The sequence below is a fragment of the Salvelinus alpinus genome, chromosome 13, assembly GCF_045679555.1.
Source record: "Salvelinus alpinus chromosome 13, SLU_Salpinus.1, whole genome shotgun sequence".
NCBI classification, from domain to species: Eukaryota; Metazoa; Chordata; class Actinopteri; order Salmoniformes; family Salmonidae; genus Salvelinus; species Salvelinus alpinus.
In genome coordinates this window covers 16,710,077-16,736,836 of record NC_092098.1, presented here as the reverse complement: position 1 = coordinate 16,736,836, position 26,760 = coordinate 16,710,077, and the positions used below count along the sequence as shown (strand labels likewise).

General features: G+C 45.0%; 2 protein-coding genes across 3 annotated transcripts in view; one reads left to right on the top strand and one right to left on the bottom strand.

The window, feature by feature from the left end:
• Positions 1–26,760, bottom strand: part of LOC139537209 (neurofibromin) — an 88,319-nt gene that overhangs the window by 41,701 nt on the left and 19,858 nt on the right. For both annotated transcript variants that reach the window (XM_071338264.1, XM_071338265.1), the window contains exons 13-35: positions 26,294–26,419; positions 25,852–25,965; positions 25,669–25,748; positions 25,396–25,519; positions 24,909–25,155; positions 23,106–23,179; positions 22,905–22,988; positions 22,425–22,766; positions 22,084–22,223; positions 21,841–21,963; positions 21,617–21,700; positions 21,388–21,504; positions 21,080–21,261; positions 20,566–20,777; positions 20,154–20,315; positions 19,815–19,918; positions 19,417–19,552; positions 19,209–19,271; positions 15,355–15,513; positions 8,592–8,689; positions 8,330–8,476; positions 7,687–7,833; positions 7,434–7,544 (exon numbers count right to left, since the gene is read on the bottom strand). In XM_071338264.1, the coding sequence (XP_071194365.1) occupies positions 7,434–7,544; positions 7,687–7,833; positions 8,330–8,476; positions 8,592–8,689; positions 15,355–15,513; positions 19,209–19,271; positions 19,417–19,552; positions 19,815–19,918; positions 20,154–20,315; positions 20,566–20,777; positions 21,080–21,261; positions 21,388–21,504; positions 21,617–21,700; positions 21,841–21,963; positions 22,084–22,223; positions 22,425–22,766; positions 22,905–22,988; positions 23,106–23,179; positions 24,909–25,155; positions 25,396–25,519; positions 25,669–25,748; positions 25,852–25,965; positions 26,294–26,419 (3,176 nt within the window). The remainder of the gene's footprint in view (positions 1–7,433; positions 7,545–7,686; positions 7,834–8,329; positions 8,477–8,591; positions 8,690–15,354; positions 15,514–19,208; positions 19,272–19,416; positions 19,553–19,814; positions 19,919–20,153; positions 20,316–20,565; positions 20,778–21,079; positions 21,262–21,387; positions 21,505–21,616; positions 21,701–21,840; positions 21,964–22,083; positions 22,224–22,424; positions 22,767–22,904; positions 22,989–23,105; positions 23,180–24,908; positions 25,156–25,395; positions 25,520–25,668; positions 25,749–25,851; positions 25,966–26,293; positions 26,420–26,760) is intronic.
• On the top strand, positions 181–3,497 carry LOC139537207 (oligodendrocyte-myelin glycoprotein-like). The gene is made up of 2 exons (XM_071338262.1): positions 181–526; positions 1,757–3,497. The coding sequence occupies exons 1-2, from the start codon at positions 381–383 to the stop codon at positions 3,102–3,104; spliced, it is 1,494 nt and encodes a 497-aa protein (XP_071194363.1). The 5' UTR covers positions 181–380; the 3' UTR covers positions 3,105–3,497.

The window sequence follows — 26,760 nt, the reverse complement described above, 5'->3', positions numbered from 1 at the left end:
GGAGAGAGAGAGACAGGAAGAGATTTATTTGAATGAGTGAAAGGATAGTGATTATGAAACATTGGCGTCAGCAGTCCCCAGCTCCTCAGTCATCAATAGCTATGAGCTGCTCTGCATCCCTCTACTCTACTCCCCTCCCACTTTCCCCCTCCCCAAGACACACACTCTTCCCTGCACAGAGCCGGCAGTGGCTGCTCAAGCAGTAGGAGCTTACACTGTTTAATGCTCCCTGCATCACTGAACCTAAAGGATAGAAGAAGAGACAGATCCTCCTAACAGTCCATCCTCCAGAGAAGAAAGAGGGATGAAGGACAAAACCAGGGGACAAAACAGCCTCAAAAGGTAAGAAGGGAAAAGGAAGAGAGCGTTAAAAACAGTGAATGAGCGAAAACCGGTCAAACACAGGAAAATCCCTCATCAGCATTGCAGCAGCCACTCCAGTGTTTCAGGAGACAAAGGCAGGAGATCAGCCTGGGCTGGGGACCACAGAGGAGAGGAGAGACTGGAATGCAAAGATGAGGAAAAGGTGAGTGTCGCTACTCTCACACACCGATGGAATCAAATAGAAAATCAAGAAAGTAGCAATGCACACACACACAACCTTACAAACATGACCGTGGTGCTACAGTAACAATATCTGCACTGCTCACAATACATCATCTCTGACTCTGGCTTGCTGTGGGACTGGCCGGTGTCTCAGTCCTCTCCATAGTAATTTATAATACCCATCTAGTCAGCCTGTTCTAGTAGGAACAACTCCCTGCTCAATAGCTGACACTCACTAACTGGGCTATATATTGAACAGGCTAATTAACATCAGTGAAATGGGACAGCAGGGAATTCCCACCTCAAGCGAACTACAACCATCTTCTAAAAGGTATCCCCTACAGACTAATAACCCAAGCCAATCAGAACATCCTCTTCAAAACAATCTACAAGCCATTGTAGTCAAAGCATGACACTGCCCACTAGTCTGTTGCTAGGGAGGATGGGGGAACTCCCTAAATAAATAGGTCCCGGACTGTAGGCGTTGAAGACAAACGTTTAAACCCTACTCACATACTGTGTTGCATGCATGAGCATGCTGGAGAAGGTATATCTGCAGCACTGTGACTGAGTGCATCTCTACACACACTGCCTGATTACTATACCTGCATAATTATAGAGGTCACAGTCATACATGTTCAGGTGTGGTGGTACAGTGCATGCACTGCCTCCATGTGCCAGATATTAGGGAGCCTCCATGGGAGAGAGAGAGGTGCAGAGCAAAATGGGAGAGAGAGGGGCAGAGCAGAATGGGAGAGAGAGGGGCAGAGCAGAATGGGAGAGAGAGGGGCAGAGCAGAATGGGAGAGAGAGGGGCAGAGCAGAATGGGAGAGAGAGGGGCAGAGCAGAATGGGAGAGAGAGGGGCAGAGCAGAATGGGAGAGAGAGGCAGAGCAGAATGGGAGAGAGAGGGGCAGAGCAGAATGGGAGAGAGAGGGGCAGCGCAGAATGGGAGAGAGAGGTGCAGAGCAGAATGGGAGAGAGAGGGGCAGAGCAGAATGGGAGAGAATGAGATCTGAACTGTGGTCTCTAGTCTGTTCAGCAGCCTCTACTCCACTACTGCAGTCTGCCTCATTCATTCACACTGCTAGTTCTTGGTCTACTACCTACGTGGACTATAAGGGTTTACTACTAGATGCTGCTGATATGTAGCCTAGCTAATAAAGTGGGTTTGCCATCATGTTTCTAAACCATTCCTCCTGTGTTTCAAGGCGTGTGCTACTGATGCCCCCCAGTGGCCCTCCCCACTGTGTGGCCGTGCTATGGCTGTTGATGCTGCTGTGTCTCCAGGCCCTGGCTGTCTGCCCCCCCATGTGTACCTGTAACCGCAGCCACAGAGAGGTGGACTGTTCCTGGAGGGGCCTGAGGACGCTGCCCCTGGGCCTGCAGCACAACCTGCACTCCCTCAACCTGTCTCACAACCGCATTCATGACCTGGACGGCCAGCTGAGTACCTTCGCCCACCTCCGAACCCTTGACCTGTCCCACAACAGGCTGGTCCGCCTGCCCACCGACCTGCCAAAGGCACTGTGGGAGCTCCACGCTGCAGCCAACCACATCCACCTACTGGACAAGAATGACACGGCCTACCAGTGGAACCTGCGGGTCCTAGACCTGTCCAACAATAAGCTGGAGCGGGCCGTGTTCATCAACAACACCCTGACCAGCCTACGCCTGCTCAACTTCAGCCACAACCACTTCTGGACCGTGCCCACCAACATGCCCGCCAGCTTGGAGACCGTAGACCTGTCCCACAACTCCCTGGTGCAGATCCTGCCTGGCACGCTGAACCGGATGTCCAGGCTGACCACCTTCTACCTGCACTCCAACCGCTTCTCCTCTGTGGGCCCCGAGGCCTTCAGCCAGCTGGGCAGCCTGAGCCTCCTCTCCCTGGGGGACAACCCCTGGGCCTGTGAGCACCAGACCAACATCACCCACCTGCTGGCCTGGCTCCAGCACACTTTCACCCGCGTGCTTGGCTGCCCCTGCCACACTCACCCCGTCTGTGGAGAGCCCCACCCGGCCAGGACTGGTGGGTGGCACTTTGCCTCCTACACTCAGCCTCCCCTGGCTGCTGGTACTCAGGAGGAGCTGAGCCACCCTCCTCCCCCAGAGGCCCTCACCAGGTGGCCTTGGTACCTGTCCGAGTCTGCCCTGCTCAACACCCAGCTCCACACCAGGAGAGGCCCAGGACGCCCCAGTGGACCAGAGAACAACAACCTCTTCACAGACCACTACCCGTTCACCTCAACCCCTCTGGCCATTTCCACCCTGCCCACTGACAGGTCCCACACCGACAGCAGCACGTCAAACACAGACGACACCTACATAACAGACACAACCTTTACTACTGACAGCATCTACACCACAGATACAGCCTTCACCACTAACAACCCCTCTACCATCACAAGGAGAACGGCCACCCTCCGCACCAGGAGTGTCAAGAGGGCCAACCAGGGTGGCTCCCCGGACCACAACACCAGCCCAGCCCCCAGGTCTACACTCCCACTAGTACTGAACCTGTGGCTCCTCCTGACTCTCACCCTGTACGTTCTCTGAAAGTTAAATTAAAATGTCTGGAGTTAAATGTCCTTGTCAGTCTATTGGACAACTGCACAAACATACACGAATGAGTGTCATTAAACCAACATTCTGTTTTCTTACCATTCTGAATACTGTGTCAGACACTTACTATCTCTCAAATGCACTCTTCTGCATGACTAATCAACAACATATGACATGCACAGGTAGCATCGATGTACATTTTACACTACCAGTCTACCACTGTACACATCATTATTGGGATGTTGAAAAACTATGCTTTAGTATTCACTATCTGCATAACTCTGTTTTCATCGTTAACTTTTAATAGTTCCTTAATGGCCCTTACTTCACCTCCGAGATGTGTTTGCCTGTTTCTTGACTATTAAACAGAGTTATTTCCAAACATTCTATAGGCTATGACCTTGACTCAGCAGCAGGTGGCACCATACTGTACCTTTGTTTCTATTGGCACCACAGTGTGTGTGTGTGCGTGTGTGTGTGTGTGTGTGTGTGTGTGAGAGCGTGAATGTCTATGGGCTGTAGATGAGTGGATCTCAGGTAAAGACAGCATTGTGAACTTCAATTGGTAAGGCTCAACAAAAATACTGGCCATACCCCTGAGGTTCGCTGCCAATGGTCAACTATAATGATGTCATTAGCCAGGTACAATAAAATCCCTCATCCCAAACTGTTGGCTCTTCTACAATCGTCACCACTGCAGGTGAGAGGGTTCACTTTGTTCACAAACCACTGCAGGTGAGAGGGTTCACTTTGTTCACAAACCACTGCAGGTGAGAGGGTTCACTTTGTTCACAAACCACTGCAGGTGAGAGGGTTCACTTTGTTCACAAACCACTGCAGGTGAGAGGGTTCACTTTGTTCACAAACCACTGCAGGTGAGAGGGTTCACTTTGTTCACAAACCACTGCAGGTGAGAGGGTTCACTTTGTTCACAAACCACTGCAGGTGAGAGGGTTCACTTTGTTCACAAACCACTGCAGGTGAGAGGGTTCACTTTGTTCACAAACCACTGCAGGTGAGAGGGTTCACTCTGCTCATAAACCACTGCAGGTGAGAGGGTTCACTTTGTTCACAAACCACTGCAGGTGAGAGGGTTCACTTTGTTCACAAACCACTGCAGGTGAGAGGGTTCACTTTGTTCACAAACCACTGCAGGTGAGAGGGTTCACTCTGCTCATAAACCACTGCAGGTGAGAGGGTTCACTTTGTTCACAAACCACTGCAGGTGAGAGGGTTCACTTTGTTCACAAACCACTGCAGGTGAGGGTTTACGCTGCTCATAAACCACTGCAGGTGAGAGGGTTTACGCTGCTCATAACAACAGGTAAGTGGCAGAGATCTTTGAATGGTGCTGGTGGTCCTGTTATAATTGGTGAGATGTTAATTGCAGTAAATTTACTTGCATTCAAGTCAGTTATTTAAAATGTAGTGTGACCTTAAAACTTTATAAATGTAACTATATGTAATCTACGTAATCCCTGAAAACAACTTCATCATGAGAGGGCCATAAACAATAATTAGTAAGGCTGCACACTCAAATCTAACCTTTCTGGTAAAAATAGTTATAAATTGCTGAGGTGTAGTCACTTTTGGGGACACAAGCTCAAGTACAAATATAAAAATATCATATGATGCATTTCCTATTCAACAAAACTGTATGAATAAGTCTTGAAATGACATATGCTTTTTAAATATTGTATAATCAAAGTATAAAACCAATAACTATACGATTTCACATTCCTTATAACTATGAAATACATATTTGTATATTTAGTGTTAGAGAAAATGTGCATATTTTCTAAAGATCTCTTGATCAAAATGTCTGCCCCCATCGCTGTGAACGTCACACGGAGCTCTAGCTTGGATTCCTGAACTCATATCAATATTTTCCATCTATGACAAAGAGAAAGTGTTGGTTAAAAAAATCTATGAAATAATTTAGATGAATGGCAATAAATCGATCTCTGAGTATGCAATAGTGACCACTCTCTCCTTCTGCACTACGATGTAAGGATTGCATGCATGTGCTTTGTCAGTGGCTGTGACGTAGGGTTTAGCCAGGAGTTGATGGACAGTCGGAAGACCAAATGAAATGGAGGGAGGGACATCCCAGCTTCAAGTGGTTTCAGACTTCACATCCTATGCCACACAGGTACAATTTTTTTTTGACTACATACAGTGCCTTCAGAAAGTATTCATACTCCTTGATTTATTCCACACTTTGTTGCGTTACACCCCGAATTCAAAATGGATTCAATATCCCATAATGACAAATTGAAAACATGTTTTTAGAAATAGTTACACATTTATTGAAAATGAAATACAGAAATATCTCATTTACATGAGTATTCACACCACTGAGTCAATAATTTGTAAAAGCACCTTTGGCAGCAATTATAGCTGTGAATCTTTCTGTGTAAATCTCTAAGAGCTTTCCACACCTGGATAGTGCAACATTTGCCCATTATTCTTTTCCAAAAATTCTTCAAGCTCTGTGAAATTGGTTGTTGATCATTTCTAGACAACCAATTTCAGGTCTTGCCACAGATTTTCAAGCAGATTTAAGTCAAAACTGTAACTCGGACACTCAGGAAGATTCACGGTCTTCTTGGTAAGCAACTCCAGTATAGAGTTGGCCTTGGGTTTTAGGTTATTGTCCTGCTGAAAGGTGAATGCATCTCCCAATGTCTGGTGGAAAGCAGACAACCAGGTTGTCCTCATGAATTTTGCCTGTGCTTAGCTCAATTCCATTTCTTTTTTTATCCTGAAAAACTCCAGTCCTTAATTACAAGCATACCCATAACATGAATCAGACACCACTATGCTTGAAAATATTAAGAGTGGTACTCAGTAATGTGTTGAATTGGATTTGCCCCAAACATAACACTTGGTATTCAGAAAAAAAAGTGAATTGCTTTGCCACATTTTTTTGCAGTATCACTTTAGTGTGTCGTTGCAAACAGGATGCATGCCTTGGAATATTTTTATTCTGTACAGGCTTGCTTCGTTTCACTCTGTCAATTAAATTAGTATTGTGGAGTAACTACAATGTTGTTGATCCATCTTCAGTTTTATCCTATCACAGCCATTAAACTATTTTTTTAACTCTGTCTTAGTCACCATTGACCTTCCACTGAGGCAACTGAGTTGGAAGAACGCCTGTATCTTTGTAGTGACTGAGTGTATTGATACACCATCCAAAGTGTGATTAATAACCTCACCATGCTCCAAGGGACTTTCACCCACATACCAATAGGTGCCCTTCTTTGCGAGGCATTGGAAAACTTCCCTGGTCTTTGTGGTTGAATCTGTTTTAAATTCACTGCTCGACTGAGGGACCTAACAGACAATGTGTGAGGTACAGAGATAAGGTAGTCATTCAAAAATCATGTTAAACACTTATTGCACACAGAGTGAGTCCATGCAACGTATTATATATGACTTAAGCAAATTTTACACCTTAAATTATTTAGGCTTGCCAAAACAAAGGGGTTGAATACTTATTGGCTCAAGACATTTCAGCGTTTAATTTGTTATTAATTTGTCAAATTTCCAAAAACATAATTCCACTTTGACATTATGGGGTATTGTGTGTAAACCAGTGACACAAAAAAAAATCCAGATTGACTGGCCTTCATGTGTTAAAGTAATGATGGAATGTAATTTCTCTCTGCTTATTTGAGCTGTTCTTGCCATAATAAGGGCTTGGTCTTTTACCATCTTCTGTATATCACCCCTATCTTGTCACAACACAACGGATTGGCTCAAACACATTAAGGAAATAAATTCCACAAATTTACTTTTAACAAGGCACACCTGTTAATTGAAATGCATTCCACCTCATGAAGCTGGTTGAGAGAATTCCAAGAGTGTGCAAAGCTGTCATCAAGCCAAAGGGTGGCTACTTTGAAGAATCTCAAATATATTTTTATTTGTTTAACACTTTTTCTGCTTATTTCATGATTCCATATTGATTAACCAGACATGCTATTGATTAACCAGACATGATCTCTTATTATTGGTATTAATTTGCCATTTACCTTGAAACATTATTTTCTTACATTGTTGTGTCTAAATAGCTCATATTTATAGCCTAGTGGCCTAAGTGCAACTGCCAATTCACTGAGAAAGACACCTGTTCTCATCTGTACAATGGATTAAGGTGAGCTAAAATAAATTAATCTATGCCTTTTTATGTTGAGTGCTCCAACTCAATGCCTCGTTTTAAAATGTTTCCAGCATCAATGTTTCTGAATAAATGCATCATGAAGTGAATAGAGCGTTTTGTGACTCTGTTGAAATGTGACAGTCTGCAGGCCTCACCTGCGTGTGATGTAGTAGAAGACAGGGTTGCCGTTCTTGGAGGTGCCAGCCTGGTAGAAGATGTTGAGGGTCTTCAGGGCTTTGAACTCCTCTTTCTCATGTACCTGGTGTCTGAGGCAGCAAATACAAGATTGGAGGTACTTTCAGAGTACTAATAAAACAACCCCTGCCTCAGATACTATCATATCCAGTTTTATGAGACTGGCTTGTGACAGTGAGATCTATGTGATTAATAGTAACTTGATGTGTGTACCTTGTCATAAATTCTTCAAACTTGGAGCTGGTGAGGTTGAGGCTGGACCAGTGGGTGTCAGCCACAGGTTTGTGCTCTGGGGGCCCCAGGTAGGCCAGGAGGGTAGCCATCTTGTCAAACGGCCGTCTCCCGACTGCCTTGTGATCCCTGAAGAAGAACAAGGAAGTAGTTAGCACGGCAGACGTGTACTCCCCCGCACAATGACTCTGTACCGATACCCCCTGTATATAACCTCGCTACTGTTATTTTACTGCTGCTCTATAATTATGTTCGTTTTTTACTTATCCATCTTTTACTAAACACGTATTTTTCTTAACTGCATTGTTGGTTTAGGGCTTGTAAGTAAGCATTTCAGTGTAACCTGTTGTATTCAGCGCATGTGACAAATAAAATGTTATTTGATCCAGTCTACTCTCTGATAAGCCTCTTCCACACGCAGCAGATACAGAGGTGTACAATAGTTTCAAACAACGCTTCCTGTGAGCTGGGCTTCTCAGATTGGTGTAAACAAATGTGGGCTTCAGTTCATCCTAAAGATCTGGGTTATGTAAAACATCTTACATAGAAACAGATATCTCTCTTAAACATCGAAGTCGTCCCAAGCAATACAACACAACTCTGTTGGACTGTTCAGCCCACTCACCTGTTGCTGGAGAGGTACTGTCCTATCTTCTCCTGGTTGTTCCACAGCAGCCGGTGCAGGGCCAGAACATTGCCATCACTGATGAAGGACAGGCTGTGGTTGACGGAGTCACTGGCAGGGCAGTCTGATGCAATGTCCAGGAAAAACCTACAACACAAAAGGACAAATGAACAAGATTCAGCTAGGCCTGATGGGTGTTTTTATTGGATACTCATTAACCTAATAGATTTCAGTGAGGGAAGAGATCCTTATTTTATCATACCTTCTAGCTGCATCAAAGTTGCTTTTGACAAAGTCATTGAAAGGCCTCATGTGCTCCTCTTTGGTGAATAAAACATGGTTGGCAATGCTCTGCAGGATCTGTAAGAGACAAATAAAAACATGTCAACAACAAGGCAAGATCCTCAAATAGAATACACCATATGTGACTGAATTCAGGAAGGTGAGCTTACCAAAATTTTATAAACATTTTATAAAAGTGTAAAAAAAAATAAACTAAGAACTTGAGACAAGTAGGAGAAAAAGCTCTTAAATAATATATTTTCTTAGTTTACACCCATTCAGCATCGTTCTCATCCTCTTAAGCTGTAGCCCGAAGCACTTTTTTTAACCTTTATTTAACTAGGCAATTCAGTTAAGAACAAATTGTTAGTTACAACGACGGCCGAGGTTCAGGGGCAGAACAACAGATTATTACCTTGTCAGCTCGGGGATTCGATCTAGCAACCTTCCGGTTACTAGTCTAGCAACCTTCCGGGTAACTTTAATGATTCACACATAAACGCATGAGTCAGGATGGCATTTCATACAGTCATATCGTTTCTGTACAATACCGGGGTATACAGTATTCCTGAATGTGCACTATTTCAACAAAAAAATAACAGTACATACAGTGCCATCGGAAAGCATTCAGACCCCTTGACTTACAACAGTATTCTGAAATTGATTAAATCGTTTTTTCCCTAATCAATCTACACACAATAACCCATAATGACAAAGCAAAAACAGGGTATTAGAAATGTTAGCTAATTTATTAAAAATAAAAAACTGAAATATCACATTTACATAAGTATTCACACCCTTTAGTGAGTACTTTGTTATAGCACACTTGGCAGCGATTACAGCATTGAGTCTTCTTGGGTGTGACGCTACAAGCTTGGCACACCTGTATTTTGGAAGTTTCTCCCATTCTTCTCCGCAGATCCATTAAACTCCGTCAGGTTGGGTGGGGAGCGTCGTTGCACAGCTATTTTGAGGTCTCTCCAGAGATGTTCGATCGGGTTCAAGTTTTGGCTCTGGTTGGGCCACTCAAGGACATTGAGACTTGTCCCGAAGCCACTCCTGCATTGTCTTGGCTGTGTGCTTAGGGTCGAGGTCCTGTTGGAAGGTGAACCTTTGCCCCAGTCTGAGGTCCTGAGTGCTCTGGAGCAGGTTTTCATCAAGGATCTCTCTGTACATCTTTCCCTCAATCCTGACTTGTCTCCCAGTCACTGCCGCTGAAAAACATCCCCTCAGCATGATGCTGCCACCACCATGCGTTACCGTAGGGATGGTGTCAGGTTTCCTCCAGACGTGACGCTTGGCATTCAGGCCAAAGAGTTCAATCTAGGATTTATCAGACCAGAGAATCTTGTTTCTTATGGTCTGAGTCCTTTAGGTGCCTTTTGACAAACTCCAAGCGGGCTGTCATGTACCTTTTACTGGGGAGTGGCTTCTGTCTGATCACTCTACCATAAAGGCCTGATTGGTGGTGCTGCAGAGATGGTTGTCCTTCTGGAAGGTTCTACCATCTCCACAGAGGAACTCTGGAGCTCTGTCAGAGTGACCAGCAGGTTCTTGGTCACCTCCCTGACCAAGGCCCTTCTCCCCCAAATGCTCAGGTTTGGCCGGGCGGCCAGCTCTAGGAAGAGTCTTGGTGGTTCCAAACGTCTTCCATTTAAGAACGATGGAGGCCACTATGTTCTTGGGGACCTTCAATGCTGCAGAAATGTTTTGGTACCCTTCCCCAGATCTGTGCCTCGACACAATTCCTTTGACCTCATGGCATGGTTTTTGCTCTGACATGCACTGTCAACTGTGGGGCATTATATAGACAGGTGTGTGCATTTCCAAATCATGTCCAATCAATTGAATTTACCACAGGTGGACTCCAATCAAGTTGTTGAAACATCTGAAGGATGATCAATGGAAACAGGATGCACCTGAGCTCAATTTCGAGTTTCATAGCAAAGGGTCTGAATACTTTCACTGCATGTAAATAGGGTCTTTATTATTACATTTGCTAAAAGTTCTAAAAACCTATTTTTGCTTTGTCATTATGGGGTATTGTGTGAAGATGGCTGAGGATTTTTTTTATTGAATGCATTTTTAGAATAAGGCTGTAACCTAACAAAATGTGGAAAAGGTAAAGGGGTCTCAATACTTTCCGAGGGCACTGTACACACCCCCCCGTCATAAGTTTTAGAACACCTACTCGTTTTTCTTTATTTTTACTATTTTCTACATTGTAGAATAATAGTGAAGACATCAAAACTATGAAATAACACATATGGAATCATGTAGTAATAATTCAAAGAATATTTTATATTTGAGAATCTTCAAATAGCCACCCTTTGCCTTGATGACAGCTTTGCACACACTTTCTCCTTTGCCAAGATAATCCATCCACCTGACAGGTGTGGCGTATCAAGAATCTGATTAAACAGCATGATCATTACACAGGTGCACCTTGAACTTGGTTTTGTCACACAACGCCACAGATGTCTCATGTTTTGAGGGAGCGGGGAATTGGCATGCTGACTGCAGGAATGTCCAACAGAGCTGTTGCCAGAGAAATGAATGTTCATTTCTCTACCTTAAACTGCATCCAACGTCGTTTTAGAGAATTTGGTAGTACGTCTAACCGGCCTCACAACCGCAGACCATGCCAGCCCAGGACCTACACATCCGGCTTCTTCACCTGCGGGATGGTCTTAGACCAGCCAACCGGACAGCTGATCAAACCATGGGATTACACAACCAAAGAATGTCTGTACAAACTGTCAGAAAAAGTCTCAGGGAAGCTCATCTGCAAGCTCATCATCCTCACCAGGGTCTTGACCCGACTGCAGTTGGGCATTGTAACCAACTTCAGTAGGCACATGCTCACCTTCACTGGAGAAGTGTACTCTTCATGGATGAATCCCGGTTTCAACTGTACAGGAAACCGAGATGGCAGTACGGCATCGTGTGGGCGAGCGGTTTGCTGATGTCAACGTTGTGCCCCATGGTGGGTGGTGGGGTTATGGTATGGGAAAGCATAAGCTACGGACAATGAACCCAATTGCATTTTATCGTTGGCAATTTGAATGCACAGAGATAATGTGACGAGCTCTTGAGGCCCATTGGCATGCCATTCATCCGCCACCATCACCTCATGTTTCAGCAGGATAATGCAAGGCCCCATGTCACAAGGATCTGTACACAATTCCTGGAAGCTGAAAATGTCCCAGTTCTTCCACGGCCTGCATACTCAGACAGGACACCCATTGAGCATGTTAAGGATGCTCTGGATCGACATGGACAATAAAGCGTTCCAGTCCCCTTTGTTTTGTACACTGCTGCTACTCGCTGTTTATTATACATGTGTAGGTCACTTCACCCCTACCTACATGTACAAATGACCTCTAACCTGCACCCCAGCACATTGACCAGGTACCACTACCCCCTGTATATAGCCTCATTACTAACCTGCACCCCAGCACATTGACCCGGTACCCCCTGTATATAGCCTCATTACTAACCTGCACCCCAGCACACTGACCCGGTACCGATACCCCCTGTATATAGCCTCATTACTAACCTGCACTCCAGCACACTGACCCGGTACCGATACCCCCTGTATATAGCCTCATTACTAACCTGCACCCCAGCACACTGACCCGGTACCGATACCCCCTGTTTATAGCCTCATTACTATCCTGTACCCCCGCACACTGACTCGGTACCGCTACCCCGTATATAGCCTCATTGTTATTTTAGTGTGTCACTTTTTTATATTTAAAATGTGGTTTATTTAGTCAATATTTTCTTAACTCTATTTCTTGAACTGCATTGTTGGTTAAACTTCTTATGGCTGCAGGGGCAGTATTGAGTAGATTGGATGAAAGGTGCACAGAGGTGCCCATAGTAAACTGCCTGCTCCTCAGTCCCAGTTGCTAATATATGCATATTATTATTCACATTGGATAGAAAACACTCTGAAGTTTCTAAAACTGGTTGAATGATGTCTGTGAGTATAACAGAACTCATATGGCAGGCAAAAACCTGAGAAAAAATCCAAACAGGAAGTGGGAATTCTGAGGTTGGTCGATTTTCAACCAAGACCATATTGAATACACAGTGGGATATGGATGAGTTTGCACTTCCTACGGCTTAGACTAGATGTCAACAGTCTGTAGAACCTTGTCTGATGCCTCTACTGTGAAGTGGGGCCGAAGGAGACAGGAATTAGTCAGGTCTATCATGACCTGACCATGCTTTGACCATGCGCATTCACATGAGAGGGAGCTCTGTTCCATCGCACATCTGAAGTCAATGTAATTCTCCGGTTGGAACGTTATTCAAGATTTATGTTAAAAACATTCTAAAGATTGATTCAATACATCGTTTGACATGTTTCTACTGACTGTTACGGAACTTTTTGACATTGTCTGTTTTTAGTGAACGCGCTTTGGATTTGTTTACCAAACACGCTAACAAAAATAGCTATTTGGACATAAATGATGGACATTACCGAAAAAAACGACAATTTCTTGTGGAAGTGGGAGTCCTGGGAGTGCATTCCGACAAAGATCAGCAAAGGTAAGTGAAGATTTATAATGCTTTTTATGAGTTTTGTTGACTGCACAATTTGGCGGGTAACTGATTATTGAATATTGTGCTTTTGCCGTAAAGCTTTTGAAATCTGACACAGCGGTTGCATTAAGAACAAGTGTATCTTTAATTCTTTAATTCTATGTAAAACATATATCTTTCATCAAAGTTTAGTTGAATTTTTTTTCTGCAATTTTGGAGGCATTTCTGAACATGGCGCCAATGTAAACTGAGGTTTTTGGATATAAATATGAACTTAATCGAACAAGACATATGTATTGTGTAACATGAAGTCCTATGAGTGTCATCTGATGAAGATCATCAAAGGTTAGTGATTCATTTTATCTCTATTTCTGATTTTTGTGACTCCTGTCTTTGGCTGGGAAAATGACTGTTTGTCTGTGATTTTGCGGTGACCTAACATAATCGTTTGTGGTGCTTTCGCTGTAAAGCCTATTTGAAATCGGACACTTTGGTGGGATTAACAACAAGATTACCTTTAAAATGTTTGAGGAATTTTAATTATGAGATTTCTGTTTGAATTTGGCGCCCTGCACTTTCACTGGCTGTTGTCATATCATCCCGTTAACGGGAATGCAGCCATAAGAAGTTAAGGGCTTGTAAGTAAGCATTACACTGTAAGGTCTACATCTGTTGTATTCAGCGCATGTGACAAATAACATCTGATTTGATATCCAGCAACTTCGCACAGCCATTGAAGATGAGTGGGACAACATTCCACAAGACACAATCAACTCCATACGAAGGAGATGTCGCACCGCATGATGGTCACACCAGATACTGACTGGTTTTCGCCCTTACCTTTTTTTAAGGTATCTGTGACCAACAGATGCATATCTGTATTCAAATTCATGTGAAATCCATAGATTAGGGAATAATGAATATTTAAATCGACTGATTTCCTCATATGAACTGTAACTCAGTAAAATCTTTGAAGTTATTGCATGTTGCGTTTATATTTTTGTTTCGTGTATTTATACACATTTTGGGGACGCACAAAACTATTTAGGCAACAGGGATCTTGATCCAAAACGGGATTGAATGTCACTGCTGTAACCAAGAAGCTTAATCTTGACATCTCGCCACTTAGCTAGCAAGTCAGCAAACCGAAAGCGTAGCTGGAGCCCTGAGCTGGATATCATTTTCTTGATACATCTTAGATTCCTCATAGCTAAACTTAACTTATGCAGTGGTGTAGCACGCACCCCTGCAGCCTCCGCAAATAAACTAAAGTAAGTAACACAATAAAATAACAATAGTGAGGCTATATACAGGGGGGGTACTGGTATACAGGGGGGTACCGATACCAAGTCAATGCACGGCTGTACAGGTTAGTTGAGGTAATTTGTACATGTAGGTATGGTGAAGTGACTATGCATAGATAATAAACAGTGAGTAGCACCAGTGTAAAAACAAATGGGGTGGGTGGGGTGGGGGGGGGGGGGGGGGGGGGGGTCAAGGTAAATAGTCTGGTGGTCATTTGATTAATTGTTCATCTATCTTATGGCTTGGGGGTACAATCTGTTACGGTGCCTTTTAGTCCTAGACTTGGCGCTCCAGTACTGCTTGCCGTGCGGTAGCAGAGAAAACAGTTTATGACTTGGGTGACTGGAGTCTGACAATTTGTCTGACACCACCTAATATAGTCTGACACCACCTAATATATAGGTCCTGGATGTCAGAAAGCTTGGCCCCGGTGATGCACTGGGCCGTACACACTACCCTCTGTAGCGCCTTACGGTCAGATGCCGAGCAGTTGCACGGTGCAGCTGTAGAACTTTGAGGATCTGGGGACCCATGCCAAATCTTTTCAGTCTCCTGAGGGGAAAAAGGTGTTGTCGTGCCCTCTTCACGATTGTCTTGGTGTGTTTGGACTATAAGTTAGTTGGTGATGTGGACACCAAGGAACTTGAAACTCTCGACCCGCTCCACTACAGCCCCGTCGATGTTAATGGGGGCCTGTTTGGCCCGCCTTTTCCTGTAGTCCACAATCAGCTCCAAGTTTGTAATTAAGGCATATTAATGCTTATTTAATTTTTTAACAGCCCTACTGTGAACTAGGAAATAGCGTCAAATGCCTACGATCCTGAATCCAGTCACATAGTGTTAAGCCATATTGTATATGAGGCATGGGTGTCCTGTCCTCTTACCTTGGACATGAGCTTCAATCCCCTCTCTATCCTGGGAGGAGGTTTCTTATCCAGGATGCCCGCCTCATAGGGTGACACTATGGCAGGGTTGATGAAACGTAGGAACATGGCACTACCCACCGCCCCTATGCTGTTCTGGGGGAAACGCTGGCTGACCACCTGAAAGTGAGGGTGTTGGAGGAGGGATAGTAAGAACAGGGGATGATTCATTGTTCGAGAGAGGGAGAGGAGGAGAGGGCATGGGTTGGAGCAGATCGAGTGTAGGAGGAGACAAAGTATTCCACAGGCTAGAGGACACAAGATGGCCACGTCACCACCAAACCACATTCACACCACTAGGCCCGCTTCAAAACTGAGTTATAGATAAAAAAGGAAAGCAAGGCGCCTGGAAATCTAGATAAAGGGGAGAGGAGAATCGTAGACCAGTCCTAACTACTAGTGTAGACTTGATACTGTACGCTACTGAGAAAGCACTGGGCAATGTTCAGGTAAATCCATCTCCTGAACTGAACAAACGTTCTACATGTCTGCATACTAAAATGTCCTCAGCTGTAACACAAGTGTGTTTTAATAGGGAGATCGCAGCAATAGAATTACTAGGCTGTAAAATGAAAATAATTGTTTCATTGCTGCTGCAACACCACAAGCTGTTATTAACAGCCTGCAGTATTAGATTGCTTTGAGAAGGTCAGCCAATTACCAGGCCTCTACAGCTTACTCCTCAGTCTCATCAACACAGGATATTGACCGCTAGCAATATTAACCATGATGCCAATATGACATCTCAACCGATGAAGGAGGCACAACTACTCATTATAACAAGCTGCTAGCTCACTTCATTGTTCATTTCAGATACGGTAAATGCAGTAGAGGGGGCCTCCCGAGTGGCGCAGCAGTCTATGGCACTGCATCGCTACAGATCCTGGTTCGATCCCAGGCTGTGCCGCAGGAGACCCATAATGTGGCACACAATTGGCCCAGCGTCATCCGGGTTAGGGGAGGTTTTGGCCGGCCGAGTTGTCCTTGTCCCATCGTGCTCTAGCCACTCCTGTGGCGGGCCGGGCGCATTGCACGCTGTATACGGTGTTTCCTGCGACACATTGGTGCGGCTGGCTTCCAGGTTAAGCAGGCGTTGTGTCAAGAAGCAGTGCGGCTTGGCGGGGTCGTGTTTCAGAGGACGCACGGCTCTCGACCTTCGCCTCTCCCAAGTCCGTTCGATGGGACAATTGGATATCACAAAATTGGAGAGAAAAAAGGGGTCAAATTAAATAAAATATTATTAAATAAAAATACCAAATAATGATTCAAAAAAATTAGAGGTCGACCGATTAATCAGAATGGCCGATTAATTAGGGCCGATTTTCGGTTTTCATAACAATCGGAAATCGGTATTTTGAGACAACGATGTGGCTTTCTTTTTTTTTTACACCTTTATTCAACTATGCAAGTCGGTTAAGAACACATTCTTATTTTCAATGACGGCCTAGGAACGGTGGGTTAACTGCCTTGTTCAGGAGCAGAACGACAGATTTTTACCGTGTCAGCTCGGGGATTCAATCTTGCAACCTTACGATTAACTAGTCCAACGCTCTAACCACCTGCCTCACAAGGAGCCTGCCTGTTACGCGAATGCAGTAAGAAGCCAAGGTAAGTTGCTAGCTTGCATTAAACTTATCTTATAAAAAACAATCAATCAATCATAATCACTAGTTATAACTACACATGGTTGATGATATTACTAGTTTATCTAGCATGTCCTGCGTTGCATATAATCGATGCAGTGCGCATTCGCGAAACAGGACTGTTGTTGCTCCAACATGTACCTAACCATAAACATCAATGCCTTTTAAAAATCAATACACAAGTATATATTTTTAAACATGCATATTTAGTTAATATTGCCTGCTGACATGAATTTCTTTTAACTAGGGAATTGTGTCACTTCGCTTGAAACAGAGTCAGGGTATATGCAGCAGTTTGGGCCGCCTGGCTCATTGCGAACTGTGTGAAGTCCATTTATTCCTAACAAAGACAGCCAACTTCGCCAAACGGGGGATGATTTAACAAAAGCTCATTCGCGAAAAAAGCACAATCGTTGCACGACTGTACCTAACCATAAACATCAATGCCTTTCTTAAAATCAATACACAGAAGTATGTATTTTTAAACCTGCATATTTAGCTAGAGGAAATCCAGGTTAGCAGGCAATATTAACCAGGTGAAATTGTGTCACTTCTCTTGCGTTCATTGCACGCAGAGTCAGGGTATATGCAACAGTTTGGGCCGCCTGGCTCGTTGCGAAATAATTTGCCAGAATTTTACGTAATTATGACATAACATTGAAGGTTGTGCAATGTAACAGGAATATTTAGACTGATGGATGCCACCCGTTAGATAAAATACGGAACGATTCCGTATTTCACTGAAAGAATAAACGTTTTGTTTGAGATGATAGTTTCCGGATTCGACCATATTAATGACCTGTTATAATTAAGTCTATGATTTGATAGAGCAGTCTGACTGAGCGGTGGTAGGCAGCAGCAGGCTCGTAAGCATTCATTCAAACAGCATTTTCGTGCGTTTTACCAGCAGCTCTTCGCAATGCTTTATGACTTCAAGCCTATCAACTCCCGAGATTAGGCTGGTGTAACCGATGTGAAATGGCTAGCTAGTTAGCGGGTTGCGCACTAATAGCGTTTCAAACGTCACTCGCTCTGAGACTTGGAGTAGTTGTTCCTCTTGCTCTGCATGGGTGACGCTGCTTCGAGGGTGGCTTTTGTCGATGTGTTCCTGGTTTGAGCCCAGGTAGGAGTGAGGAGAGGGACGGAAGCTATACTGTTACACTGGCAATACTAAAGTGCCTATAAGAACATCCAATAGTCAAAGGTATATGAAATACAAATCGTAGAGAGAGAAATAGTCCTATAATTCCTATAATAACTACAACCTTAAACTTCTTAACTGTGAATATTGAAGACGCATGTTAAAAGGAACCACCAGCTTTCATATGTTCTCATGTTCTGAGCAAGGAACTTAAACGTTAGCTTTCTTACATGGCACATATTGCACTTTTACTTTCTTCTCCAACACTTTGTTTTTGCATTATTTAAACCAAATTGAACATCTTTCATTATTTATTTGAGGCTAAATTTATTTTATTGATGTATTACATAAATTAAAATAAGTGTTCATTCAGTACTGTTGTAATTGTCATTACTACAAATAAAATCGGCCGATTATTCGGTATCGGCTTTTTTTGGTCCTCTAATAAATCGGTATAGCGTTGAAAAATCATAAACGGCCGACCTCAAAAAAAAATACATCTATAAAAATGCAGTAGAGGGAACTGAGGGTGTGGTCATCAGATCATCCCTGGGGTGGACGTCTTTCTGCACTGCGAAACATAGCTAGTACTGAACGGCACAGAAACCTTAAGTCTTCACAAGAGTTCCAAATTCCAGGAAAGCTTTTCAAAAAGCAGAGTGGATCCCAGGACACAGAGTAGCACCACATAACTATCTGCCAAAGTGCTACGTGACCTGCAATACAAGCCCCTTATCATAGACCCCCAAACTCCTTTTAACACCAACCCCAAAAACCTCACACCAGTAAGTTACCAGAGGAGCAGTGGATAGGAACATTGTAGCTACAACAGTCCCACCAGTTTGTGGTGAGCATACATTGAAATTGAGAGAAACTTGTTTGGAAGTAAAAGTATTAGTAGTGGGATTTCAGGTGGTGATTGTAAGGAGGGCGGGAGTATAAAGTAGTTTAAGGTGATAGAACAGCAAGAGGGTGAATGACCTTCCCTTTCTTTCAACAGAGTGGCCAGGGAGAACGTTCTCTGAACTTACTGCTTTTTTGCTTTCCTTTTTCTCTTTAACTGTGGCTTTATTCAGTAGAGAGTGGCAAGTTGCCTACAGAACAGAGATGGGCACAAAAAAAGTCACCACAAACACACACCACAAACACACACACCACAAACTACTACATTCGTATACAGAACCTGCACAAATACTACTGCATGGGTTAGAGTTGGGAGTTGAGGGGTCGAATACGTACCTGGAACAGGCAGTGACAGACACTGCGCAGCTGTGGGGGGAACTCTGTGGAGGAGTTGATGATGGCCAGGAAGAAGCGGTTGGTGATCTGCAGCAGGTTCCTCTGGTTCTCCTCCAGGATCTCACTCTGCTCCAGCCTGCAGCCGGAGGCACGGAACCAGTCAGTCATAACCAGAGACACAGAACCAGTCAGTCATAACCAGAGACAGCAAGAGAGCATGGGACAACGCAACACTTCTTCCATGTTGCCGAGAATATTAGAATTTTACGAAGGTCCTAACTGAAATCAAAACAAGCAGATGATCAGTTAATTGACTAGCACTGCTGTCTTGGTTTAAAAAGCACAGCTGGAAAACAAAGCGGGTGAATGAGTTGAATAGTGTCTGTGGGGTAAGTTACCTGGTGGGATCCACCTCGAAGCTGATGAGCTGCCACTCTGGGGCGGTGATGACCCCTCTGAGGAGAGGCTCCAGCAGCTTCTGCAGGTACGTGGCACCGTACACCTGAAACAGCAGAGGGAGGGAGGGGTGGACATACAGGCATAAACACACTGACAACCTAAACTAGAACTCATTTTAGAAAGCAGGCGCCACGTTTCTTTGAAAGCCTAAGACCATATTGTGTCATGACCCTTGTCAGAGAGCAGATATTTTGCATAGCCGTAAAAGAGCTCAACCACACTTTCGTGCCTGGGTTGATCAGGACAGGACTGGGCACCTAGCCAATCATGCTGTGTACCTTAAAGCAGAAGGTCATGATCTTGCTGGCCAGACTGTTTCCTCTGAACAGAGTCTGCATGGAGTCCGCCAGCTCCACCTCCTTAGAGAACATGTTCCACAGCAGCTGGTACAAGAGGTGGCGCGAGTCAAACAGAGTCACCAGCACCCGCGCCAGCTCATCCTGACAGGGGACAGGAGGGGAGAAAATCACTTACAGAGATCACACCGTTAGTGACACAGCTCACACTGACACCCACAGTCTATACATCAATAACACAACACTGATATTCATATTCACACCTATGAACAGTAGGAAACCATGCGTTAAATGTTGCGTTAAATGTTATTCCATTTACACCGCCAGATCTAACACCAGGGTCAAGATGTCAGGTCACACATAAAGGACAGTGGGTGGTGAGTAGACTACATACCCATTGGGAGCAGGGCACTACGTTGGCCAGAGCCATGGCGATAGGCAGCTCTCCCTGGTCTCCCATCATGGTGACCAGCTCTACCAGCCTCTCGAAGCGGTCTGCCAGCACCGTCTCTGCCAGTGTGTCAAACTCTGTTCCCTGCTGCAGGATCTTAGTCAGCACCTCCATGAAGGTGGCCCGTGTCTGCAGGTCCTTATGGTAGCCCAGACCTACACACACACACACCGAGAGAACGCAAGAGAGAGCGCAATAGGTAAGATAATGCATTTCTCTCTACGTGGGATAAGAGGGAATATCATTGACCATGGGCAAGTATCGTTTTAACGACCCTACACTAAATGCGGAATTAGATGTAATTCACAGAGATCCCATTAAAGCCACTTCCACTGTTAATCTTCTTTCACATGTGCAGTGAAGCACTTTAAAAAACAGGGACACATGAAGCAGCCAACCAAAGAGCGAGCCCAAGCTTCATTCCTGATAAGTTCCGATGTTAGGTTTCCAGACTGACCGATGGAGTGCATGAGGCCGCTGTCCACGTTGGCATTGAGGAGGTTGGACATGGCCAGGACGGTGCAGTGTCTGAGGGAGGCCAGACGTCGGGACATGCCCCTCTTCCTCCCTGCCACCTGCTGCCCATCATCCTCCACCTCACTGCAGTCATTCAGCAGGTTCATGAACAGGGTGAAGTACCTGGGAGGAGGACACACACAAGCACTACAAAGCTAGTGGGAGTAATGATGCCAGACTTTGCTTTCTGTAGAATTGTGATGTACAGAAGTAATAAAATTCAATAGTAGTAGAGATTGGCTGGCGTACTTGAGGAAGAGCTGGGACTTGGCCTCCATCAGTTCCACTCCATCTCCCTCCTCAGGCTGGAGGGGCAGGCCAGCTAGCAGAGACACCACCGCCTCCATACTGGCCTGGTCCAGGTCCCTGTATATCACACAGCACAGGGTATAGATCAGGGGTTAGAGGTCACAGAGGTCATGTTCACATCAGCTGTGTGAGGGGGGTACAATCCAAGCAGGGGGTAGTAGAACAGTACCTGGTAAGACACTTGACGTCATCGTCAGCCGCTTGGTTTGAGGTGCCCATCACCCAGTCTGTCAGGTACTCCACCATCTTGTTCCTGCCAGGGATGAATGGACATTGCTTTACAGTATGTCAACTAAATGACACGGTTTTTGTATTACTCCGTATCAATATGTTGCAGTAAACCTGGACAGTACAGTTTGACAGACTGTTCTCCTGGAGTTTTGACTTTCTCACCTGAACTTCATCTCCTGGCAGAAGGACAGGTCGTCTCGTCTCTCCATCATCACCTCCACCAGCTGGCACAGCTTGGTCTTGATCTGGATGGCATGCACTATGTTGCCTAGGATACGCACGTACCTGCCAACACAACACAGGGCATGTGGAGGATGAGAGTGGGCAGTGGGCTCACAGCAGCTCACCAACATTCTCATGGTCCAGGGTCGGCATAGAGGAGAGGACAGGAGGTGTGGCATTTACCTGACCAGGTTGAGCATCATGGTCTCTATGCTGGCCTGTCCCAGGTGCTCTGAGCTGCCCTCAGTGTGGTTGTCCAGTAGGTTCTTCATGATGGCGATGGTCTGCTCCACAAACTGGGTGTTCGTGTCATTGATGGGGACCTAAACAGAAACAAAGAAAAATATATTTTACCACAAAAGCTAACAAAGACGTTCTTACCTTCTATATTCCATCAGTGACTTTGGATATAAATGTATAACCCTTTTCAGAAGCAAGAGTGATCACACCAATGTGATTATACTATGACAAACAGATAATCGATGACGTTTTCTAAGCGTGCGTGTGTTTGTGTGTTCTCTCACCGGCCCCTGTGCGTCGAAGAAGCGGCTGATGCTGTTCTTGAGTTTGTTGAAGAGCATGGGGTAGAGAGCCGGGCTGAGCTCCAGGCCAACTAGGTCCTTAACATTAGTCCGGATCTGAACACCCTTCTCATGGCTGCACACCATGAGAGACAGCAGGCGATCCAGGAAGCGGCCCAGGGGCGTCTCCGTGTTCCCCTCACAGGAGCCCATGGAGATCATGGAGCCCTTTCTCTCACTGAGAGGCCCCATGGGGGGGCTGTAGGTGGCCAGGCCTGGGGCGCTGCGCTGCTGCAGACACACACCTCCCAGAGCACACAGGAAGCCCGTCATGTTGATCCACTCCTGAACACAGAAGCAGAGCGAGAGGACCAATGAGAGAACAGAGAGACAACATCAATCCACAACCAAATAATATATGAAGTGTATTTTTTATTTGCATAACGGGAATGCATAAGAACAAGGTACTGGGTGTGTGCTTGCCTGGCCATCCTCTAGCTTAGTTTTGGGATGGGTGAGGATTAATTTGGTTGCCTGCTCCCATTTTGCATGCGTGTCTTCCCATGCCTGTGGGGAAGATCATAAAACAAATGCTGAGTTGATATCAATATCGTGCTTCACAAACATCCTTCCATTATTGAAGCATCAGGGTATGAACAGGAACACAGCAGGCCACTCTTTCACCTCTTTGTTTCCTGCAGTAGGATGTTCGATCCTCCTCAACAGAGCCATCACTCTCTTCTGCAGGGCTGAGCGGCCTGAAAACACACAAACACACTATGACAGGAGCCTTCACCTCTCTGACAGCCCCAGCACACACACACTCAACACATACGCTGCTGCTACTGTCTATTATCTATCCTGTTGCCTAGTCACTTTACCCCTACCTATATGTACATAGCTATTTGAATTACCTCGTACCGCTGCACATCGACTCGGTACTGGTACCTTGTGTATATAGCCATGTTATTTTTACCTGTTATTCACTGTGTATTTATTATTTTATCTTTACATCTGAATTGTTGGAAAATAAACCGTAAGTAAGCATTTCACTGTTAGTTATCATTTGATTTGAGCATCATGACCTTCTGAGTTCTCATGGTGGGACTGTCCTCTATAGCAGTGGAGGCTCCTCAGAAGAGGAAGGGGAGGCCCATCCTCCTCAGTGAATTTCAGACAATTTAAAACATTACAAAGGTTATCCTTTTTAGATAAAACTATACTAAATATATTCACGTCACAAATCATTGATTAAAACACACTATGTTGCAATGAAGGTCTACAGTAGCCTCGGCAGCACTCTGTAGGGTAGCACCATGGTATAGCCGGAGGACAGCTAGCTTCAGTCCTCCTCTGGGTACATTGACTTCAATACAAAACCTAGGAGGCTCATGGTTCTCACCCCCTTCCATAGACTTGCACATTAAGTCGTCCTCCAACCTATCAGAGCTCTTGCAGAACGAACTGACATGTTGTCCACCCAATCAAAGGATCAGAGAATTAATCTAGTACTGAAAGCATAAGCTACAGCTAGTTAGTACTGCAGTGCATAAAATGTGGTGAGTAGATGACTCAAAGAGAAAGACAACAGTTGAAGAAATGTCTTCTAAAATAAAGGAGACGTAAGAGAGCGAGCTAGCTATATTTTGTAATATTTCTTTCACTTACTTAGCTAGTGATTGCAGCTAGCTAGTTTAGCCTACTCAAACAGGGAGGGATGCTACAGTATGTTAGCAATGATGTAGGCTGTGGTTAGCGTTTATGATATGGATGTTCGGCTTGGAAAAAGCTAATGTGTTGTGCATTCTAGTCCATAAGTGAAGGGAAAAGGTGGAGGAGAGCGCGTAGGAATTACACAATGAGCAGATCATGCTGTTTGTATGTGGCAGCTATGAAAGTGAACTGTGTTTGCGTGTATTCGTTCCACCGATTCTGTTGAAAAACATTTCTTAAACGGAAGCAAAGGGAACAAAACAGGGATAAACATACCTGAATTTGTCCAACAGAAACTCTCGTTTGCAACTGTTGGACTAATGATTACACCCTAGAGCAGCTAGATGCAGGCAAGAATGTGCAAGACGGTATTGAACGTGTCACGGTCTTGATTACTTACATATTTCTCTGCACCTACGCACCTACGTTGTAAACTTTCATTCATAGTGTAGGTTGTAGCAACCTCATGACGGGTATAGGGAAAATTCGAGTATCATTTAGCTGCCTAAACCTATCAATGTTACAATGAGCTGGATGAATGGAATATGAATGACAGTCATCCAATATGCTGTAATAGAAAAAAGGCCATGCTCATAAAAATTCAATAATCGTCCTCCCTCATCTTAAACGGCACCGACCGCCACTGCTCTAGAGGTGGTACTCTATAAACTGTACGGTACAGCGCCATAATTTCTCCAAGGTCCCTCAGGATTATTGAACTGACCCAGACGACGAAATCTTAGGAGGTCATTAGCGCGTGCGTTCATGACTAACCTGTGGACATCATGTTGCTGACGGAGGCAAACTCGATGAAGGTGTTGTAGTTGGGCAGGATGGTCTGTACCGGGACCTCGTCCACGCCACAGCGGACCTCAGCCTCCTCACACAGGTGTCTGAAGCAGGACATGGCCACAAGAACGGCCTCCATGTCAGGGCTCCACAGGAACATGTAGAGACACACCTCCAGCTTGGTCTGGGCCTGTCTACAGATGGGGATGCCACTGCCCACCGTGGCCCGCTCCTGGGGGAGGAAGACAGGACAGACGGTTAGAACAACGGAGATCTAAACGAGGTCACGTTCAGGAGGGTGTTCAGAATGTATATAGAAATGTCATACAGAGCTGCCATTTTTCCCTACTCTGCATGACAGAAGTATATATCTGTTACACAAAGAATATTCCTGAACATTATACAATGTTGTGCCTTCCTGGATGAGACACAGAGGTATAAGGAATACATAACACACAAGGCAGTAACCTACCTTGTTCCTGAGGAGGAACTTGTTCCTGCAGATGAGGATCTCCCTCAGCCACTTAAGGATCTCTGTGCTGTTGATCATCTGGTGGCCAACCAGCTTCTTACAGATGAAGAAGAGGACCTGGGAACTGTAGGGTACAAAAGTCAATCAGAGTCAACTTGGGTGACCATCTCTGCTAACCAATCAGCATCAATCAACACTCAATTTCACCTTGCATCTAATGTAGAGGACCACACATAAGCAAAGGTGGTTAAACAATTGGGGCATTTAGGCTACCTGATCTCCCAGAAGGTCTCAATGGGAACATCTGGGTTCCACAGCTCTATGGTCTCAGGTTGATGCAGGACCAAGAGGGCCTACAAAAGGAAGAGAACGGGAGGAGTATCTATTAGCCACTGTGGCAAATGTAACCATAATGGAGAAAAAGGGGAGAGAGAGAGAAAGAGAGATGGGGCTCACCTCCATGGCCTCCTGTGAACACTCTCCCATGTTGGCCAGAGGCACCAGCTGCACCAGGCCAGTGATCAGCTCTGCTGTACTGCTCTGGATCTCCTGACCCTGCTTACCCGGGTTCTGACACACACAAAGCAAACTTACAGTACACGACTACACAGCCATGTACAAACATGCCAAGAGTGGCTTTTCTGGACCAGTCTGCCTATAAGTCTTTGATTTAGAAAGTCTTAAGCTGGTTTGGGATTTACAGTCTCTAACCAAACACTTGGCTTATTTGTCTAAATCTAACCCTGCAAGTGGAATTAACCACGATAATCCCTTAACCCAACACAACAAATGTAGAATTAAAGGATAAGTAAAACTGTGTTACACAGACCATCCTCAAACAGCAAAACACACATTACTTTAGGTCTCCTGGACAGAAATAAACAGAGTAAATACTAACATGCAGCATGAGTTTAGGGTCAGAGTGGATGAGCTTGACCAGGGCCAGCAGGAGGCTCCGCGTGTCCAGATCTGTGGTCTTCTCCTTGAACTTCAGACTGGTCATCTTCTCCTTGAAGGTCAGACTCTGAAGGGAACAAGCAGTAGAGACTGGCCGTGAGCAGGAGCACTCTTTCAAGATGAGGGGAGTGATAAAAAAAAGAGGGAGGGTAAGGAAAACGTGGAAAAGGGAACTAGAAGAGACGGAAACAGATGCAGAGTCTCTCTACTGTAATCAGACAAACAAGTTCCCTCCGAGCAGAGACCCACAGCACAGGGATCAGGAGAGCCACCAGGAGAGAAGGGATCAGGGGTCAAAGATAGAGGGACTGTTTCATGAGGGCCCTTCATGGGTGGGCCATGAAACAGGAGGTGGGCAACCAGACAGGAGCATGGGGCCATGCCTAAACCATGACGGGCTGCCCACCA

Excerpts from the sequence above, each read along its gene's own strand:
- LOC139537207 (XM_071338262.1), top strand. The coding sequence starts at position 381 with ATGAGCGAAAACCGGTCAAACACAGGAAAATCCCTCATCAGCATTGCA. Across the intron at positions 527-1,756 it reads AATGCAAAGATGAGGAAAAG|GCGTGTGCTACTGATGCCCC; the intron begins GTGAGTGTCGCT and ends CTGTGTTTCAAG.